Raw genomic sequence first — 19,432 nt, 5'->3', positions numbered from 1 at the left:
GTGCCCCTATCCAATATTATTTTTAATTAGAAATTTAAATTTATGTTTTATGAAATAAATTTCATTAGAGGGGTATGACTTAAAAAAAAATCACTTGGTTCAACTGCCCATAACACTTCAAAGTAAGGGCATGTTGAAATAGGATTGATTTGTATAGGAGCCTTAGAACCTCAATAAGGGGACTGATTTTTTTTTTTTTTTTTTTTGGATACCTGGAAAGCTTCTGGATGTGACATCAGATCCTGGACCATACGGATAGCTAACAGGAGTAGAGTCCATGTCAGCATCAATTTGTGCTTGTTCTTCAGATTGGGAAATGTGGCTGGAAGAATCTGATGTTCGTGCTTCTCGTTTGCTTGACTTATAAGGAGCAACTTCAGAAGGCTGTGACAACCTCAAATGTTTGGACTTTTTAATGGAATCTTTCCTTTGTTCATGCTTGGTCAAAGGCTGTTGAGTATTCCTTTGGGAGGCTGGATGGTAATTATACTTACTCCAAGATTTTCCACTTATTACACCTGTTCCTTGATCTGAGCTTAGGTGAGAATGCGGAGAACTGCTTTCTTCTTGCCAGCCACTGCTATAAAAGGAGGAACGTTCTATACCGTTAGAATTGGCGTCTTTATCGGAGAGACTGAAATAGCGATCTTTTTCTTTCTCACTAATGTCTAGCGAAGATTTAATAAAGGTCTTACATACGCTAATGACATCAGTCATCTGAAGGAAGCTAGCGGCTGACATCACTTCTATGACGTTCTGACCAGTGAGAGAGAGTTTGCCGGAATAGACGAAGTCCAGGATAACCGTAAAAGTGTCAGGGGAGAAGGCCTGAAAAGTAGCTGTGGTTGGCTGACTTGTCTCCTTTGAATTCTGAGAAAGGAGCATTTTGAAGTAGCCGCTGCTAGCAAATAATACATTTCGATGCGCTTTGAAGACCTTCCCTTCAACCAGAATGCTGCAATCACAAAAGACATCTTGCCTGCGCTGCTCATTCAGTTGCTGCAGGAGGTGGGACTGATGAGAGGAGATCTCCATTCTGGAGAGGAAAAGACACGTGGTTACCAAACCGAAGTGACACGCCTTTTCCAAGCAGAGTCAACCGAAATAACCATCAGAAACCGCCCTTATTTCCACTGACACCACTTTCTTCTTAGAGAATATAAGACTCCAAGACACAGAGAATCACTTAGTACTATACTATTAGTTATGTGATTTTTGGACAATTATTTGTTCAGTCACCAACCTTTACTGAGCATCTTCTATGAATCAGGTCTTCTGCTACGTGCCCTCCTTGATACCCATCACCCATCTAGACATCCCTCACCCACCTCCCTCCGGCAACCCTGTTTGTTCTCTATCGTTAACAGTCTCTTATGGCTTGTCTCCCTCTCTCCTTTTTTTCTTTTCCCCCTTAAAATATAACCAAACGTTTTAAATGTATGGCTGGGCTTGCAAGAAAATGAGAAATCCCTAGATGCCGGCAGTGGAGAAGGAGCAGAGGCGGAGCGGTAATATGGCTTCAGGTTTTTATCTGTAACAAGCTGGAAGCCTCTAAGGACCACGACCTTAATGAAGAAAGACTAGTAAACTTTGCCCATAAATCCCGGGAAAAAACAAAGTTTGTCTTTGCGGGGCTTTCGTTGGGGAAAGAAAAAAAAGTACCTAGGTGAGATATCAAACCCAAGGTTGTGCTTTTTGAGGTTCTGGAATCCAAATTTATTTTACCTGTTTGGTGTGAGAAACCTCAAGGTGAAAATTTAACAAGGAAATTAGTCCTGGGCTGGTGGGGCTGGTGGGGCCCATGGGGCACGCGGCAGAAACAAATGCGAAACTGCTTAGGAGGGGTGTTCTCAGGACCCAAGCCAGGTGGGAAATAATCTCACGCTGAACTCAAAATCATTCCCCTCTTTATATAAAGTGCATCATTTCTTTTTTTTTTAAAGATTTTATTTATTTATTTGACAGAGAGATAGAGTACAGGTAGGCAGAGAGGCAGGCAGAGGGAGAGGGAGAAGCAGGCTCTCCGCTGAGCAGGGAGCCCGATGTGGGGCTCGATCCCAGGACCCTGGGATCATGACCTGAGCCGAAGGCAGACGCTTAACCGACTGAGCCACCCAGGCACCCCAAAGTGCATCATTTCTAATATTGTACCATCATGATGTCTATTATCTCCTATCTTACAAACAAGCAAACAAAACCTCCCTTGCTTTCCCATCCATCTCTGGCTACAACTCATTTCTTTTATATATATATATTTTTTATTTTATTCTAAGTAAACTCTACACCACATGTGGGGCTCGAACTCAAAGACCCTGTGATCAAAAGTCACATGCTCCACCGACTGAGCCAGCAGGTGCCCCAGGTTACTACTCATTTCTCTGCTTCCTTCACACACAACTCATTGAAAGAGGTTTTTTTTTTTAATATTTTATTGATTTCTTTATTTGAGGAGGGAGGGGCAGAGGGAGAGGGAGAGAGAGAGAACCTCAAGCCTACTCCACGCTGAGCGCGGAGCCTGACGTAGGGCTTGATCCCACGACCCTGAGCCAAAATCAAGAGTTGGACGCTAAACCAACTGGTGCCCAGAAATCGTCTTTTGGTTTGCTCTTTTCATTTGCTGTCTTCACTTCTCTTTCGTTCTCTTTCGACCAGGTTTCATCCCCATCCATTATAATCATTTTTTTAAAGATTTTATTTACTTGACAGATAGAGACATAGGGAGAGAGGGAACACAAGCAGGGGGAGTGGGAGAGGGTGAAACAGGCTTCCCGCCGAGCAAGGAGCCTGATGCGGGGCTCGATCCCAGGACTCTGGGATCATAACCTGGGCTGAAGGCAGACGCTTAACGACTGAGCCACCCAGGTGCCCCCAATGATTTTTTAAAAACATCATTAGTAACTTGCATGTCAAATCCAATGGTCATTTCTTTGTCCTCATTTTACTGAGGCAGGAGGTGATTCTCTTCATCCTAAAACACTTTCTTTACTTGATGCCAGGACACCACTGCTCCGTGTTCTTCTCCCATAGGCTGGCCACTCCTTCTCAGTCTCCTTTGCTGGTTCTTCATTTTCCTAGCCTCCAAGTGCTAGGGGATTCAGGACATGCTACCCCAAAATATGGCACCTTGGCGTACTGAATATTTTGAAGGAGTTTGAGAAAACAGCAGAAGCAGAAAGAGCACTCTGATCCCTCCTCCCTTCTCCCCTGCAACTAAAATAACCCTCAGATGAGAGGCGCCCTCCTTATACCCAGAGAAAGAGCATCCTTATCTCAGAAGACAAAGGGACGCTAAAAAGAATCTGCACAAACAGGCTTTGCCGGGCTTCTCCAGTTACTAAATTCATCTCATACTCCTTAATCTACCATATTCCTCCACGACTGTCCACTCTTCATGGAACCTAGCATAAAAATATGCTCAGGTCTAACGATTCTCCGGGTCTTCATTTCCTTATAAAGGGGTCCATGTCATGTAAAACTATTGGGTAAATTGGTATGCATTTCTCATGTTAATTTGTCTTTGTCAGTTTAATTTCCAGACCCAGCCAGGAAGAAGGTCAAGGAAAAATTTTCCTCCCCTACCGCTGGAATGCCCCAAGCCTCAGGGCTCAGACCTCTTCTCTACTTAACACCATTCCCTAGGTGAGCCCATCTAGTCTCATAGTTTTAAATACCATCTTTGAATTTATGACCCATAAAAAAGCCTCCAGAGGCTGCCCATCCAACCTCAAAGTTCTCACGCCCTCAAAGGCCCTACCTGATGTTCATCCGCCCTGTCCAGGTATCTCTCTGCTCTCATCTCCTCTGCTCCACCCTCCTACACTGCATTCCAGCTACAAAGACCTCTGCTCATTCCTGAACATTCAAGGCCTATTCCTGCCATGCAGCCTTTGTCCTTGCTCTTCCTTCTACTTGGGAATTCTCCCAGATAAACACATAGCTCACATTCTCATATTTTCAGGTCTCTGTTGGAATGTCACCTTATCAGACAGCTTTCCTTTGCCATCCTATATATAATCACCCCTTCCCATTCTCTATCCCCTTATTTGTTTGCTGTCTGTTTTCTCCTATTAGAATTTAAGGTAAGAGAGCAGAGACTTTGCCTGCTTTACTTATGTATCCCCAGCTCCTTGAACACACGATACATGCTCAATCAGTGTTGCTGAATGTGCATCAAACACGTTAAAACATACAAGGAAATCGTTCTTTATAAAGAAGAATCAGCAGGAGAACAAACAGGAGAATCAGAACACCAACAATTTTAGAAAATAGAATAAAAATCTAACAGACTCTAAAATAAGTATGTTTAAGGGATGCCTGGGTGGCTCAGTCAGTTAAGCGTCTGACTTTGGCTCAGGTCATGATCCCAGGGTCCTGGGATTGAGCCCCATTGGGCTCCTTGCTCAGAGAGCCTGCTTCTCCCTCTGCCTGCCACTCCCTCTGCTTGTGCGTGCGCTCTCTCTCTCTCTGACAAATAAATAAATAAAATCTTTAAAAAAAATAAGTATGCTTAAGATGGGCAAAGAGATAAAATATATAAAGAGTAGCATATAGTTTTTTTTTTAATATTTTACTTTTATTTATTTGAGAGAGAGAGTGAGCACAAGTGGTGGGGAGGAGCAGAGGGAGAGGGAGAAGCAGGTTCCCTGCTGAGCAGGGAGCCCGATGCGGGGTCTCGATCCCAGGAGCATGAGATCATGACCTGAGCCTAAAGTAGACGCTTAACGACTGAGCCACCCAGGTGCCCCAAGGGTAGCATATAGTTTTGAGCATAGACGCTAGAGCCAGGTAGCTGGATTTGGAATTCTGGCTCTACCACTTAATAGCTGCGTGACCCTGGGCAATTTATTTAACCTCTGTATCCATTTCCTTATCTGTAAAATGCAACAAAAAATAGCTCTTATTTCAAAGGATTATTGTGAGGATTGAATGAGCTGATGTACACATAGCACTCAAACGTACATGTAATAAGGACTTCATAAATGTTAGCTATTCTCCTTTTGCTTTATTAGTATCCATAAGAAAAGAAACCGGGGTGGGGGCGGGGGGAAGAGGAGGTAGGTTTGAGGAGGAGCCAAATGGATTTAATATATGAAAAATACAATTAATGAAATTAAAACACCTCATGTTGCAAGATGGTTGCCCCATCTCCAGCCTGATGTCCACATTCCTGGCAGGAAGAAGAGGAAAAGACAAAAGACAATTACCAACCCAGCCTGTCTTCTTTTTTTTATCAGAGGGAAAAAAAGCTTTCCTGGATGCCTCACCTAGGGAACTTACACTTGCAACTCAATAGCCAGAACCATGTCACCTGGTATTTAAGTGTAACTCCCATTAACAGTATATATCAATTACTACTTCTCATTTTTGTCAGTACTTAATATTATCAGACTTTTTAATTTTGCCAATCTTACAAAAATGCAATGGTATGTCTTTGCTTTTATTTGTGTGGACTGAACAATTAATGTTTATTGACTATGATTCAGTGAATTACTTGCTCATTACAACGTTGTTAACTAACAATGTATAACAATTAACTACAAAAAATAATGTTATACAATAAGTATTTATTTAGCTCACAAACCCGTGTGTTGGCTGATTTAGGCAGGGCTTGTTAGGACAGCTCTGCTGATCTTGCCTGGGCCCACTCACCTACCTAGGAGTCAGTTGATTCTGGGGTGGTTGTGTTATTACATGGTCTCCTATCTTCCTCCTGGGACCAGTTGGCTGGCTTGGCCAATTTCTTCTCATGACAATGCCAAAAGTACAAAAGACCAAGTGGAAATATATGAAACCTCTTAAGGCTTAGGTCTGCAACTGGCACACTGTCACATCAACCCTACTGTAATAGTCTCAAGCAAATCACATGGCCAAAAGTAAAGTCAAAGGAAGAAGAAACACCTGCCCTGTTAGTGAGAAGAACTGTGAAGTCACACAACAAAGGTGTGAATATTGGCAGGGGGTGATTAATGGGGACAATTATGCTATCTACACAGTATCCTTTCTTATTTTAAGTTGGATTGTTTGTCTTTTTCTTATTTATTTATAGGTATCCTTTAAATGTCCAACACACTATCCTTCATCAGGTACATACTTTGCAAATATCTTCTCTCAGTCTGTGGTTTGATTTTTTAACTTCATTTAGGGTGGTTCTCATTAAAAAGAAGCTTTTAGTTTTAATATAGTCCAATTTATCAATCTATTAATGCTTTCCATAACTTGTTTAAGAAATTCCCGTCTCAAGGACATAAAGATATTTTTTAAAGTTCTGTTTCTCACTTTTAGTGTTTTAACCCACTATTTTTTTGCATATGGTATTCTAATTTTTTTCATGCAGATACCCAATTTTTCTGGCACTATTACTGAACAGTCTATCCTTTCCCCACTAATCAGTAATACTATCTCTGTAATACATCTAGTTTACATAAATTCATGAATCTATTTCTGAGCTCTCTGTTCAGTTCAGTTGGTCTATTTGTCTATCTGCATCAATACTTCACAGCATTAGTTACCAAATTTTATTTATTTATTTACTTTTTTAAGATTTCACTTATTTATTTGACAGAGAGAGAGAGAGTTAGCAAGAGCAGAAACAAGCAGGGGTAGTGGGAGAGGGAGAAGCAGGCTTCCCGCTGAGCAGGGAGCCCGATGCAGGGCTCGATCCCAGGACCCCGGGATCATGATCTGAGCCAAAGGCAGACACTTAACTGACTGAGCCACCCAGGTGCCCCTTAGTTACCAAACTTTAAAATGAATTCCCCCACCTAGTTCTTCAAATAACATTAAAAAAAAATTCTGATTGTCTCTTGCTTCTTCCATATAAATATTAGGATAAGCTTATCAAGTTTCACTAAAAAGAGAAAAAAATATATCCTATAGGCATTTATTTTGGAATTGATTTTATAGATTAATTTATGGGAAAACTCACATCTTTTATGATATTGGGTCTTACCATCCATGAACATAGTATAGTTCTCCACTTATTTAGGCCTTCTAAGTAATGTTTCTTCTAAGTAATGTTTCCTTATTTTCTTTATTAAGATCTTGCATATTTTTGTTAGATTTATTTCTATTGCTTATTGGCTGAATGGAAATGCTCCTGAAATTTCACCATTAAGAACAACGTCTAGCACAGGTTTGTTTGATGGGTATCCTTTTGTTTCCAATTTTCTAAAAATGCTTATCATAAATGAGTGCTAAATTTTATTAAATGCTTATTTGGTATTCATGGTTTTTTTTCCTCTTAACCTATATATTCATTTCCTGGGACTACTGGACTAAAGTACCATAAATTGGGTGACTTAACACAACAGAAATTTATTGTCTCACAGTCTGGATGACAGATGTCTGAAATCAGGCTGTCAGCAGGGCCATGCTCCCCCTGAAACCTGTGAGAGAGGAATCCTTCTTTGCTTCTTCCTAGCGTCTAGTGTCCCCAGACGTTCTTTGGTTTGTGGCAGCAAAACCCCAATCTTTGTCTCCATCTTCACATGGCTGCCTTCTCCCTGTGTGTCTGTGTCTTCACAAGGAGCTCTCTCCTTGTATCTTCACAATGTCTTCTTATGAGGACACTAGTCATTTTGTACAGCCATTTTCTTTTTCTTTAAAGGAAGCTCTAGGCCTAACGTGTTGCTTGAATTCATTACCCCGAGACCAAGAGTCACATGCTCTACCAACTGAGCCAGCCAGGCACCCCAGGACACTGGTCATTTTGGATCAAGGGCCCACCCTACTCCAATATGACCTCCTCTTCACTAACTACATCTGCAACAACCTATTTCCAAGTAAGGTACTGCAGGTTAGTACTTCAACATATCTTTTGGGGGGAACACAATTCAACCCACAACAATCCGTTAAAATGGTACTTACATTTTTTGGGGTGCTGAATGATCTTTGCATTCCTAGAATACTCTAATCCAGTCTTTATCTTTGTTTTTCTAGAGACTGAAAAGACAAATGTTCTGCTTTTTCACTTCTCTAATAATGTGAGGTTGAACTAATAGTGGATTGAATACTGTCCCCTCAAAATTCATGTTACCTGCAACCTCAGAATGTAACCTTTTTGGAATCAGGGTCTTTGCAGAAATAATCAGTTAAGATGAGGTCATTGGACTAGGGTGGGCCCTGTAGCCAATGACTGGTGTCCTTATTAGAAGAGGAGAGTACACAGAATTACAAAAACCTTGTGAAATAACAGCTGGAGACTGGAGTCATGCAACTACTAGTCAAGAAACACGTGGAGCCCCCAGAAGCTGGAAGGATTCTCCTCTAGAGCCTTCAAAGGGAACATGGCCCTACCAACACTTTGACTTCTGGCCTCCAGAACTGAGGGAATAAATTCCAGTTGTTTTAAGCAACCCAGTTTAAGGTACTTTGTTGTAGCAGCCCTAGGAAACTAATACAAACTGCATGAAATTGCCAATATTCAACTGTTTTGACCAATAGAAATAGTAATTTCATATAGTTGACCTAAAATCTCGATTTAAAATGAACTGGTGAAAGGGAAAAGTATTTATTTCTGTATTAACAGAAGAAGCTGTAGCTATTTAAAAGCTGTTATTTTAATTCTTTCAGGGGAGGTTTTTGTTTATCAGCCTGTTACACAATTTCCCTTTTGTTTACTCATTATTCTGACTCCTCCCTCTTCTCATTCAATACCTTTTTCTGGTAATTACTTCCCAATTTTTCTTAAGAGGATCACTCCATCACCTCTTTCAGTTCTTAGGTTTGGGAGATACTGATTCAACTCATCACTCCAGACGCCAAGCTGTGACCAGACTTGACAAATCAGAGCACTGCATTCCCATGGCCAGTTACTGGCTTGGGGATGGACACACCAAACAAGGCAAGCAAAGGAGGTTCAATTAAAGTGAACCTAGCACTTTTATTGGAGCAACTGGAAAAGAAGAGGACTCCTTTGAGGATGTAAGCCTGGACCTATCTATTATGGATGCACTACCACCATGACAGAGCCTACATGAGAAAGGACCAACCCTGAGGAAAGCAGAGAGGAGAAACAGAGGAAGACCAGATCCAATTGACATCATTTTGTTCCCTAGGTTGGTCATTTTTTTTTTCCTGTAAAAGGCCAGACAGAAAATATTTTAGGGCTTGTAGGTATGAGATTATTATCTATAATAAATATATATTTTGGACTTTGCTTATGGTTCCTGGCCCAGAGCTCCCCTAACCCTTGTAATTTCCTAAGCAATAAGAGCATCTTTTGTTTTAATATTTGATCTTTCATCCTCAGTTTCTGAAGTCATTTCAGAGCCATAAAGTTACTATAGGTGTCTTGCTATTTACCATAAGTTCCATTCAACCACAGCTGAGTTTATGTTAATGGGGTAACTCTTAGAAGTCCCCTAAGATGCAGGGGTGGGGGCGGGGTGTGCCAGGGAAACCAACCATTAGATAAGATTTATTAGACTAGAGGGTTGGAACTTTCAGTCCCTCCCTATGACCTCTGGAGAAAGGAGATGAGCTGGAGGTTGAATCAGTCACCAACAGCCAATGATTTAATCGATCACACCTATGTAATGAAGCCTCCATAAACCCCCAAAAGGACAGGGTTCTGAGAGCTTCCGGGTTGGTGAACCAGAACGCATCCACCTGCTGGCTCCAAACTCCATGGGACAGATGTTCCTGCATTTGGGACCTGGCCCTATGTACCTCTTCATCTGGCTGTTCATCTGTATCCTGTAATATCTTTTGTAATGAACTGGTCATCTAGTGAGTAAACGGGTTTCCTTAGTTCTGTGAGCCACTCTAGCAAACTAATCGAACCCAAGGAGGGGGTCCTCTGATTATGGCGTAGGTCAGAAGCACAGGTGGTGACAACCTAGACTAGTGATGGGCACCTAAGTGGAGGCAGGCTTGTGAGACTGAGCCCTTAACCTGTGAATCTGACGCCATCTCCACGTAGACAAGTGTCAGAACTGAGTTAAATTAGTGTTGAAGAATTGCTTCATTTGTAGGAAAAACCCACACATCATAGTGGGCCAGAGGTCCCTCTCACAACTCCTCAGCTTCACCACTATATTACTCAATTCTGCCACTGTAGCACGAAAGCAGCCACAGACAATAGGAGAAGCAATGCGTATGGCAGTGTTCCAATAAAGCTTTATTTACAAAAATAGCCACAGGTCGCCTTTTGCCAACCCCAGCCCTAGTCCCAGCCATGCCTTTGGCTATATCTATCCTTGGACTTTTCAGTTACCTGACCCAATAGATGTCATTCTTCTTAAGCCAGTATGAGTTGCCTTTCCTTTTGTTTGTAACCAGAGAATCCCAATTTAGAAGTTATTTCTAAAGATTCTGAATTCTTTGATAACTTTCATCTAATTATTAGTGCAACTTTTCTTTAAAATCTCCTAACTCTGAAAGGAATCAAGGTTGGTTTCATAGAGAAATGATTAATTGATGTCCAAGACATTGCCCATTCTTCTTCAGATGTGAAAGTGTTATAAACATGCTAACTCTATTCTTAAAAGTTTTAGTGAAAAGTTAATTCCTTGGTGGAAAAATGGAACTTTTTTTTAAAAGCTTTTATTTATTTATTCATGAGAGAGAGAGAGAAGCGGAGGGAGAAGCAGGTTCCCCGCGGAGCAGGGAGCCTGATGTGGGACTCGATCCCAGGACCCTGGGATCATGACCTGAGTTGAAGGCAGACACTTAACCATCTGAGCCACCCAGGTGCCCTGGAGCTTTTTTTTTTTTTTTTTAGTTTAAGTTTCAGTAAGAATTCGCTTTCCAGGCAACTTATAGACGTTCTAAGTGAGCATCAGTATTGTTAAGTGTTACAAAGAGTAGTCACTGTGTGCAAATTTTTTTTTTTTTTTTTTTTTTTTTTTTTTACTGTGTGCAAATTTAAACAGGCTCCTGAGAGTCGATAGGGAGTGGGAGGATGTTTAATAGTGAAAGCCAAGTGGGAAATTGTCTCCTGACTGGAGGGACCTGAGCACTGCCTTTGACAAGCAGAAGGAGGAAAAGAGGAGCTCTGAAGGAGAAGGCTGAGGCCTAGGGCAATGACCAGCAGCAGACCGTGTCAAAGGGCAGTCACAGGACTATTCCCTAAAGTGAAATACCCACTGGCAGCTGAACTCCCAGTGCCAGATACTCCAGCCCTGAAAAGGAGGCTATAATTCCAAGACAGGATTAAGAATAAGTTTAAGAGCTTAATGAAAAAACTCCGAGAGATAAGAGGGAAAAGGCAATTCACACTCGAGTGGACACACACGCAGGACCACGACCAGGTAACACACATATGGCAGGGAGAGCCAGAGAACAAACAAGGGTGACCCCAGGGTGTACAGTGTGAGTACTGGCGGAGCAGAGGTCTTGTCTGCTGAAATGGGAAGGACTAGGAGGAACCTGTGGGGACTGGTCTCTGCAGCTCAAGTTTGGACAAGGTTCATGTGTCCTGTTATCCATCCAACAAGAGATAAAGGGTGGGCAGTTGGATATATGAGTAGAGTTGAGGAAATGGATCCAGGCTGGGGATGTGAGACTGGGAATCAGCATTTGGGTGGTATTTAAAGTCAAGAGACTAGATGTGACTACCAAAGGAGGCAGGCCATGTGGAACAGAGGTGAGCCCCTGGCCCTCTGACAGATACCCGAGGAAAACCAAAAAGCCAGGAAGACATCCTGGAAGTGAAGAAAGTGTTTCAAGGAGAAGAGGCGATCAGCTGTGTTTGCTTTGGTAAGACAGGGACTAAGAGTCAACCACTGAATGTATCAGTGGTGTGTGTGTCCGTGTGTGTGTGTGCACACGTGCGTGTGTGTCTGTGTGCATGTGTGTGGTGTGTCTGTGTCTCTGTGTGTGTGCGTGGGGTGGTGCATGTGTGCACCTGTTATCTGTGTGCGTGTGCGTGTCTGTGTTAGGGTGGGCTTCAGGGAGAATGGGATGAGAGGAACAAGTACCCACAACTCTTTTCAGGGAATTTTGCCGTGAAGGGAAGAATAAGGGAGATGGTGATAGTAAGGGGAGGTGTGGTCAACACTGAAGAGGAATTTGAATATTTTGGAAAGAAAAAGTACCTAAAGAAATAAATTTCCAGATAAAGCAGGGAGGAATGAGATTGAGAACACACTAAAATGGTCATCATTGGAAAGGATTAGTGAGGGGTAGGAGGAGAGGGTACCTTCTTTTTTGCAACAGGAAGAGAGAATGAAGAAGTGTACTGATCTCTAGGGAGATGATAGCAGAGTTCATTTCAGATGCCTTAGATCTCTAATAAAACAGCATTATTAGTGAAAATGATGATATGGGAAATACGATAGAATTACAGTAAATATAAAATGTGTATCTGATGGGGCGCCGGGGTAGCTCAGTCGGTTAAGCATCTGACTCTTGATTTCGGCTCAGATCGTGATCTCAAGGCATGAGATCAAGCCCCAAGTTGGGTCCACACTCAGCAGGGAGTCGGCTTGGGATTCTCACCCTCTGCCCCTCGCCCTTGTGCTCTCTATCCAAAATAAATAAATAAATCTTTTTTTTAAGTGTATCTGATTTTTAATCTATTCTGATTTATACTTGCCACTTAAATCACAAGATTAAAGTATAATAGCATGAGCTCAGCTTACAACTATAGTGGTAGTAAATATTTAAGGGATTTGTAATGGGGAAACTGCTTCATTGGTAGACTATAGCAATTGACAGGCAGGAGAAGCTGCCATTTTTCTTTAACCTACCCATCTATGGCTGAGGAGTTTTTCTTGGCCCTTGTAAGGAAGCAGCGCCCTCATAACCAAGACAACTGATTTTGTTTTCTGTATCAGTTATTTACCTATTGTTTTTAAGCCCCCAAACTGCCTTTTTATATTCTGCTCTGTTCTGATGGGGCTGAGAGGCTGCAAACTACATGGCCCAGGACCTCTCACCAGCTGGCTTCCTGCAGGATACGGAAAATGGGACTCAGAGAACCAGAGGAAGAGGGAAACTTCCCGCTCTACCTCTCCCCCTTGCTGGTGGTTGCCGGATAGCAGCAGGCCGGCATGACTGTGGACTATAGCAGCTCAGGCAGATGCAGAATCTTTCGGGTGGTTCCAGCTCTGATCAAAGTGGTACCTCTTCAGCGGATCCAGGACTGGCTGTGTCTCCAAAAGTGCAGCAGGAGGTACGTGCTCGTGTGCTCCAGTTTCAAGGGCCATTAGCAGCTTGTGATCCTGGGTCTCATTCCCTTCTTTCTTTTTGTTCCTCCAGCCCCCATCCTCATCTGTGCTCTTCCACACCTTCCCATACTTGTATAACTTCCAGTCTTAAATTATCTTTGTCTGAAATATCTAGAATGGCTTCTGCTGTCTGGATAGGACTCTTACTATATAATCTTGGTAACAGAAAAGGTCCCAGGAAATAGACTCTCCAAAGTAGGGTTTGGGGATTGGTTTGCTGACTATTTTGAGCTTGAACAGAATGATGGCCGCTGAAGAATGGAAATGCTGGTAATCCGTGTCATGTAGTGGCATTATGATTACTTCTCAACCTTTGCTTAGGGTGAAGTCCTATTGAAGGCAACACTTTGGGTGACCGAGGGGCTGCCGTATTTGACCATGATGTTTATAATGATGACTACAAGGACTCATCCTCATCAAGTGAGCTGCTTCTGACTGTACTGGGGCACTTACAGAAAGGAACCTCTATGAAGCCACAGGATGGACAGAGCTAAAACTTAGACACTAAATGTAATTGTGCAGGTTGTAAAATTACAACATAAGTTGATCTTACATCTGACCAAGTCTCTTATGTGATGGGTATTGATGGTGAAGGAGACCTTGAGACTTGGAATGGGAACATCTGAATAGATTCCAACGATCTGAGAACCTTGAGTCTCTACATTCCCATGAGTCTCCCCCTTGCCAGGGAGCAGCCTCTCCTTTGTCTGAGGAGACTAGCCTTCCCTTGCTTGAAGACTCTGTAATAACACACCGGAGGCAATGACCTTGCAAGGGGATGCCAATTTTCCTCCTGACACACCTCATCACCCCTCATTGCCACCAGACCATAACCAGAATCAGCATTTCCCAAAGGGATAATGAAAAAGTATCACGTGGGAGGAGATAATTTATACATAAAATATTGCAAGACTTTCCTAATTCACCTTGGCACAAACATGGGAATATGTTTAGTAATGGATTCTGAGGGATAACAATGTTGCTACAGGCTGGATTTACTGCTGGGGGTGCACTTAACCAGAGATTGTGGATTTTATGTGTTAGTTCAAACACTTGGGAATGGCTCTAAAAATTTGTTTCATGGGCAGACCACAACTGGAACTCAAGGATGGACTATATTCAGTGAAGTTGAGATGCCAGAAGCTCTGGGATAATGTGGAGGGAGAAACCTGGATGTCCAGAGGATACTTCCTTCACTAAGATATTGTGGCTGTCATCTATAGGATGGAAATGGCACAAAGGGAGATGTCTTCACTGAAATGGGGATGATGAGGTCCCAGGGTGGCAAAGGCCAAGTGATAGTGGTTAAATGCCAGAGACAATGTGTACGCAATTACCATATATATACAACAGGGGTGGATCTTTGGTGATGGCTAGTTGATCATGTTGTCTCTAGGAATTATCTAGATGAACAGCTTACTAAAGTATTAAATTGATCTATATAACCAAAAAAATCCAACCAACAAACAAAAGCAAAAACAACCGGAAACTCTAGGTCCCTTGAGCATGACTCTGACCTGGTTTGCCATACTGGAGCATGACAGCCTGTCATATACACTTCAGACCTAAATCAATTACAGAACTGGGTTTATTGAACCTTTGATCTAAGTAGTACTATACTACCACAAGTACATACTAGAACATTTCCTTCACGTCTTCCTCAAAGAGACCTGAAATAATGTCCTAGTAAGTCATTACTAAATGAATGTAAATGAAACCACGCAGTAAGGTGACTGAAGACTGGGGAAGAGAACTATCTGGACCTTCCAGGGATTGCCAGATATTGGTTCTGAATTGGTGTTAATCCCTGGGTACCCAGAACACCATTGTGACCCACCAGTCAAAGGAGGGGCTTATTGAGGTCAAGTGATAAATGAGGTTCTGGCCTGAATTGATCTCACCCTATGGCAATTTCCCCAGTTTCTGAAGTATAGTTCCAAAAAGTCCTACTTAGCAACTGGCAGAAGCCCCACATTTGCTCCCCGATCATGGTGTGAGGGCTATTACGGTAAGAAGGAACAAACTTCCTCTCCCTACGAGGATAAACTAAAACCAATACTGCATCTCTAGGGGACATGCAGAGACTAGTGCCAGCAGCAAAGGCTTCAAAGATGTTAGGGTGGTGATTCCTATCGCTTCTGCATTTAATTCACCATTTGGCCTCTGTAGAAGGTGGATGGGTCCTGGAGACTGTAGATTACAGTGTCCTTAATCAATGAGTAATTCTAATTGTAGCTGTTTTCCAGACGCTTTCCACTGTTAACAAATCAACATAGTAGCTGGCACCTGGAAGACAGCCACTGACTTGGAGAGATGTTTTTGTCCCTGTATGGATTAGCAAGAAGCATGAGTAGCAGTTTGCTTTCACCTGTCAGGGACATCACACTTGATGATTCCATGCTGACTGGACACAATGAGCAGAACACAGCCACTATCCTTGATACCTTAGTAAGACAAATGCATGCCAGAAGGTAGGAGACAAAGACCATGAAGATTGAGGGTCCTGCCTCCTTGTTGACATTTTTAGGGGTCCCACGATCTGGGACAAGTTGGGACAAGCCCACAATAAAGTGAAAGACAAACTGTTGTACCTTATGCCCCCCACCATAAAAAACAATTTGTAGGAATCTTTTGGTTTGGGAGCAACACTATACTGCATCTAGGTGCTATTCCAACCTATATACTGAGTAACTCATAAGATGGCGAGGTTTGTTTTGTTTTAAAGATTTTATTTATTTATTTGACAAAGAGAGAGAGCACAAGTAGGCAGAGAGGCAGGCAGAGGGAGAAGGAGAAGCAGGCTCCCTGCTGAGCAGAGAGCCCAACGTGGGGCTCGATCCCAGGACCCGGGATCACGACCTGAGCTAAAGGCAGACGCTTAGCTGACTGAGCCACCCAGGCGCCCCAAGATAGCGAGTTTTAACTGTGGCCCAGAGCAAGAAAAGATTCTGCACAAGGTCTAGGCTACAGCGGAGGTTGCTCTGCTTCATAGGTCTAATGACCCAGCAACTCCAGTGGTGTTAGAGGTTTCTGGGAAACAGGGGATGCTGTATGGAGCCTACAACCAGCCCCAGTAGGGGAATCATAGCCCTTAGAATTTGAGAGAAAATTCAATACTTCTTGTATTAGTTAGTGTCCTCCAGAGAAACAGAACCAAAGAATGCATATATGATTTATTACAAGGAATTGGCTCAAATGATTCTGGAGGGTAATAAGTCCAAAAATCTGCAGTTGGCAAGCAGGAGGCCCGGGGGAGCTGACAGTGTGGTTCCAGTCCAAGACTGAAGCCCTGAGAACCAGGAGAGCCAATGTGGGCGAGTTCCAGTTTGAAGGCTGGAAGGCTTGAGACCCCAGGAGAGCCAATGTTTCAGTCTGAGTCCAAAGGAGGGAAAAAACAATGTCCCAGCTCAAGGTAGTCAGGCAGGAGGAAATACTCTCTTCCTTAGGGGAGGATCAGCTTTTTGTTCTATTCAGGCCTTCAACTGATTGGATGAGGCCCACTCATATTAGGGTGGGCAATCTGCTTTACTATCAATTTAAATGTTAAATGCATTCAAAATCATTCTCACAGAAACACTCAGAATGTTTGACCAAAGTACTGGGTATACTGTAGACCAGTTAAATTGACACATAAAATTAACCATCGCACCTCTCCAGCAGGTAACTATTCCCCTTTTGAAAAAGAGCTTTTGGGATGCCACCAGACCCTTGTATTAGAGCTTGATGCCTGATCACAGACATCAAGTGGCTATGCCTGAGTTGCCTATCATGGGTGTTACTGATGCACCAAATTATACACCTGGCCCTGTGCAGTAGCACCCCATCACCAAGATGAAATGTTATGTACAAGATTGGACTGAACAGGTCCTGAATCCACAAATAAGTTCATGAGCAGGGGGCACATGCCACAGCTCCTACTTCTGGTGCATTGCTGCCTTTCCTCCACTCACACATATGGTTGTTGAGTTCCCTAAACTAGCTGACTGAGGAAGAAACAGTTAAAGCCTGATTTACAGATGGTTCTGCACAATATGCTGGCAGCAGCTGGAAGTGGATGGCAGAAACATCCCAACTCCAATCAGGAGTGTCCCTGAAAGACACTAGTAAAGGAAATCTCCCGTGAGCATCTGACTGTCCACTTAGCATGGACAAAGACATAGACACAGGGCACAGATTTTACCTTGATCATGGACAATGGCTAACAAGTTGGCCAAACAATTAAGGATTTAGAAAGAAATGAATAGAAGGACTGGTGGCCATGTGAGGAAGAGGCATGTGGGGGAAAGACAGGTGGATAGACCTCTTGGAGTGGGCACAGAGTATAAAGTTTTAGTGCTCGTGTCAATGTTTAATAAAGGGGACCCACTACAGAGGAGCCTTTCAGAAATCAAGTGGACAAGATGACCTGTGGCTGTCAGCCAGCCTCCTTCTCTGGCTGCCATGAAACTTGCCATGTACTCTGCCACCCAGAAGCAGCTCACCTGATAAAATGGTAGAATAACCAACTGAATATTCCATTATGACCCCATCTGAGAGATGATACTCTGAGAAATAATGGTGCTATCCAAATGGATGTGGTATATGCTTTTAACCACTGACCAATATATAATGCTATTTTTTCCATAGCTAGAATATTTAATTCTAGAAATCAAGGGATGGAAGTGTTTTCACTTTTACCTCTAATAACTCACTTACAGAATCTTTGCTTTCTCTCCCTGCCAAGGTCTTGGCTCCCAAGATAGGAACATTTCCAGCAGGGAAACATCACATGATTCCATTAAAAAAATTTTTTTTAAGGGGGGTAGGGGCAGACGGAGAGAAAGAGAGAATCTTAAGCAAGCTCCATGCCCAGTGTGAGCCCGACATGGAGCTCCATTTCACAACCCTGAGATCATGACCTGAACAGAAATCAAGAGTTGGACACTTAACTGACAGCCACCGAGGTGTCCCGATTCCATTAGATTTGATTATGACTGACCTAAAAGAGGAATTAACATCTCCCATTTTGGGAGAGGGTGAGGGCATCTTTTTTTGTACTAAGGATAGTTACATAATGTAAAGCAGACTCATGAATTTGCTTAGAATTTTAAATATGGGGGGGGCATCTGGATGGTACAGTCAGTTGGGCCGCTAACTCTTGGTTTCTGCTTGGGTGGTAGTCTCAGGGTCGTGAGATCGAGCCCCATGTTGGACTCCATGCTCAGCGAGGAGTCTGCTTGAGATTCTCTCTCCCTCTCCCTTTGCCCCTCCCGCTCATATGCACACACACTCTCTCTCTCAAAATAAGTAAGTCTTAAAAAAAAAAAAGAATCTTAAATATGGGAAGAGTGGTATATACAGATGACAGGTTGCCCAGAGGGTGGTCTCTGCTGGTCATTTACATGTTGTCTCTCCACTCAACACCTGCCGTGCTCTACTCTCTACTGATGGAACTGGAATTCTACAGATGGCATTTCCCAGGCTTCCTTCCTTGCAGCTGGCTTCCTGTTCGATTCTATCAATAGGAAGCACTGATAGGAAGTCAGTCAAAGGAAAAGAAGTTTCCTGTTTGGGGCAGTAGAAATGCAGCAGTTGCTAGTGGCTGCTGGTTGTTGGGTGTAGTGGCATAGGGCTGGGTGATGCTGGACTCCACAGCCTCTCTACCCTTTGGACTTTCCATCTCTGATAGAAGTGGCAGCTCTTTGGCAGACCCAGAGCTGATCGTGACGGCAGCTCAACTGCCCAGCAGCCAGCACAGACTTACGGGCTCCAGGTCAGGGGCACCGCAGCTTCTGATGTATGGTTAGAATCCTTCTCACTCCCCACTTTTCCATTTTGCTGTTCTAGCCCTTCTTAGACCTTCAGCACCGATTTCATATATTCAATTCCCTCTCTTTGAAATACCCAGAGTGGTTTCTGTTTTCCTGAGTAGACCCTGACTGATAACATTTCTAGGACCAAAAATAGATAAATCAGCTGTCTAAGAAAAGGATCTATCCTGAGACTTGCCCTTCTGGGCAAATGACATGTAATCTTTCCTCTCAGCATCTCTCTCTCTTTTTTTTTTTTTTAAGATTTTATTTATTTGATAGGGAGAGACACAGCGAGAAAGGGAACACAAGCAGGGGGAGTGGCAGAGGGAGAAGCAGGCTTCCCGCGGAGCAGGGAGCCCGATGCGGGGCTCGATCCCAGGACCCTGGGACCATGACCTGAGCCGAAGGCAGACGCTTAACGACTGAGCCACCCAGGCGCCCCACTCTCAGCGTCTCTCTTACCTTTTC

At 43.1% G+C, this 19,432-nt stretch overlaps 1 protein-coding gene across 2 annotated transcripts in view; it reads right to left on the bottom strand.

Annotated features, from left to right (window-relative positions):
- ZBTB8A (zinc finger and BTB domain containing 8A) overlaps positions 1-19,432 on the bottom strand; it is a 62,267-nt gene that overhangs the window by 13,597 nt on the left and 29,238 nt on the right. For both annotated transcript variants that reach the window (XM_027626582.2, XM_027626494.2), the window contains exon 3: positions 213-1,036. In XM_027626582.2, coding sequence (XP_027482383.1) covers positions 213-1,035 — 823 coding nt within the window. In that variant the 5' untranslated portion in view covers position 1,036. The remainder of the gene's footprint in view (positions 1-212; positions 1,037-19,432) is intronic.

Source organism: Zalophus californianus, chromosome 4, assembly GCF_009762305.2.
Source record: "Zalophus californianus isolate mZalCal1 chromosome 4, mZalCal1.pri.v2, whole genome shotgun sequence".
In the NCBI taxonomy this organism is placed as follows: Eukaryota; Metazoa; Chordata; class Mammalia; order Carnivora; family Otariidae; genus Zalophus; species Zalophus californianus.
Note: the sequence above shows the minus strand (reverse complement) of the source record. Positions and strands in the feature narration are given on the sequence as shown.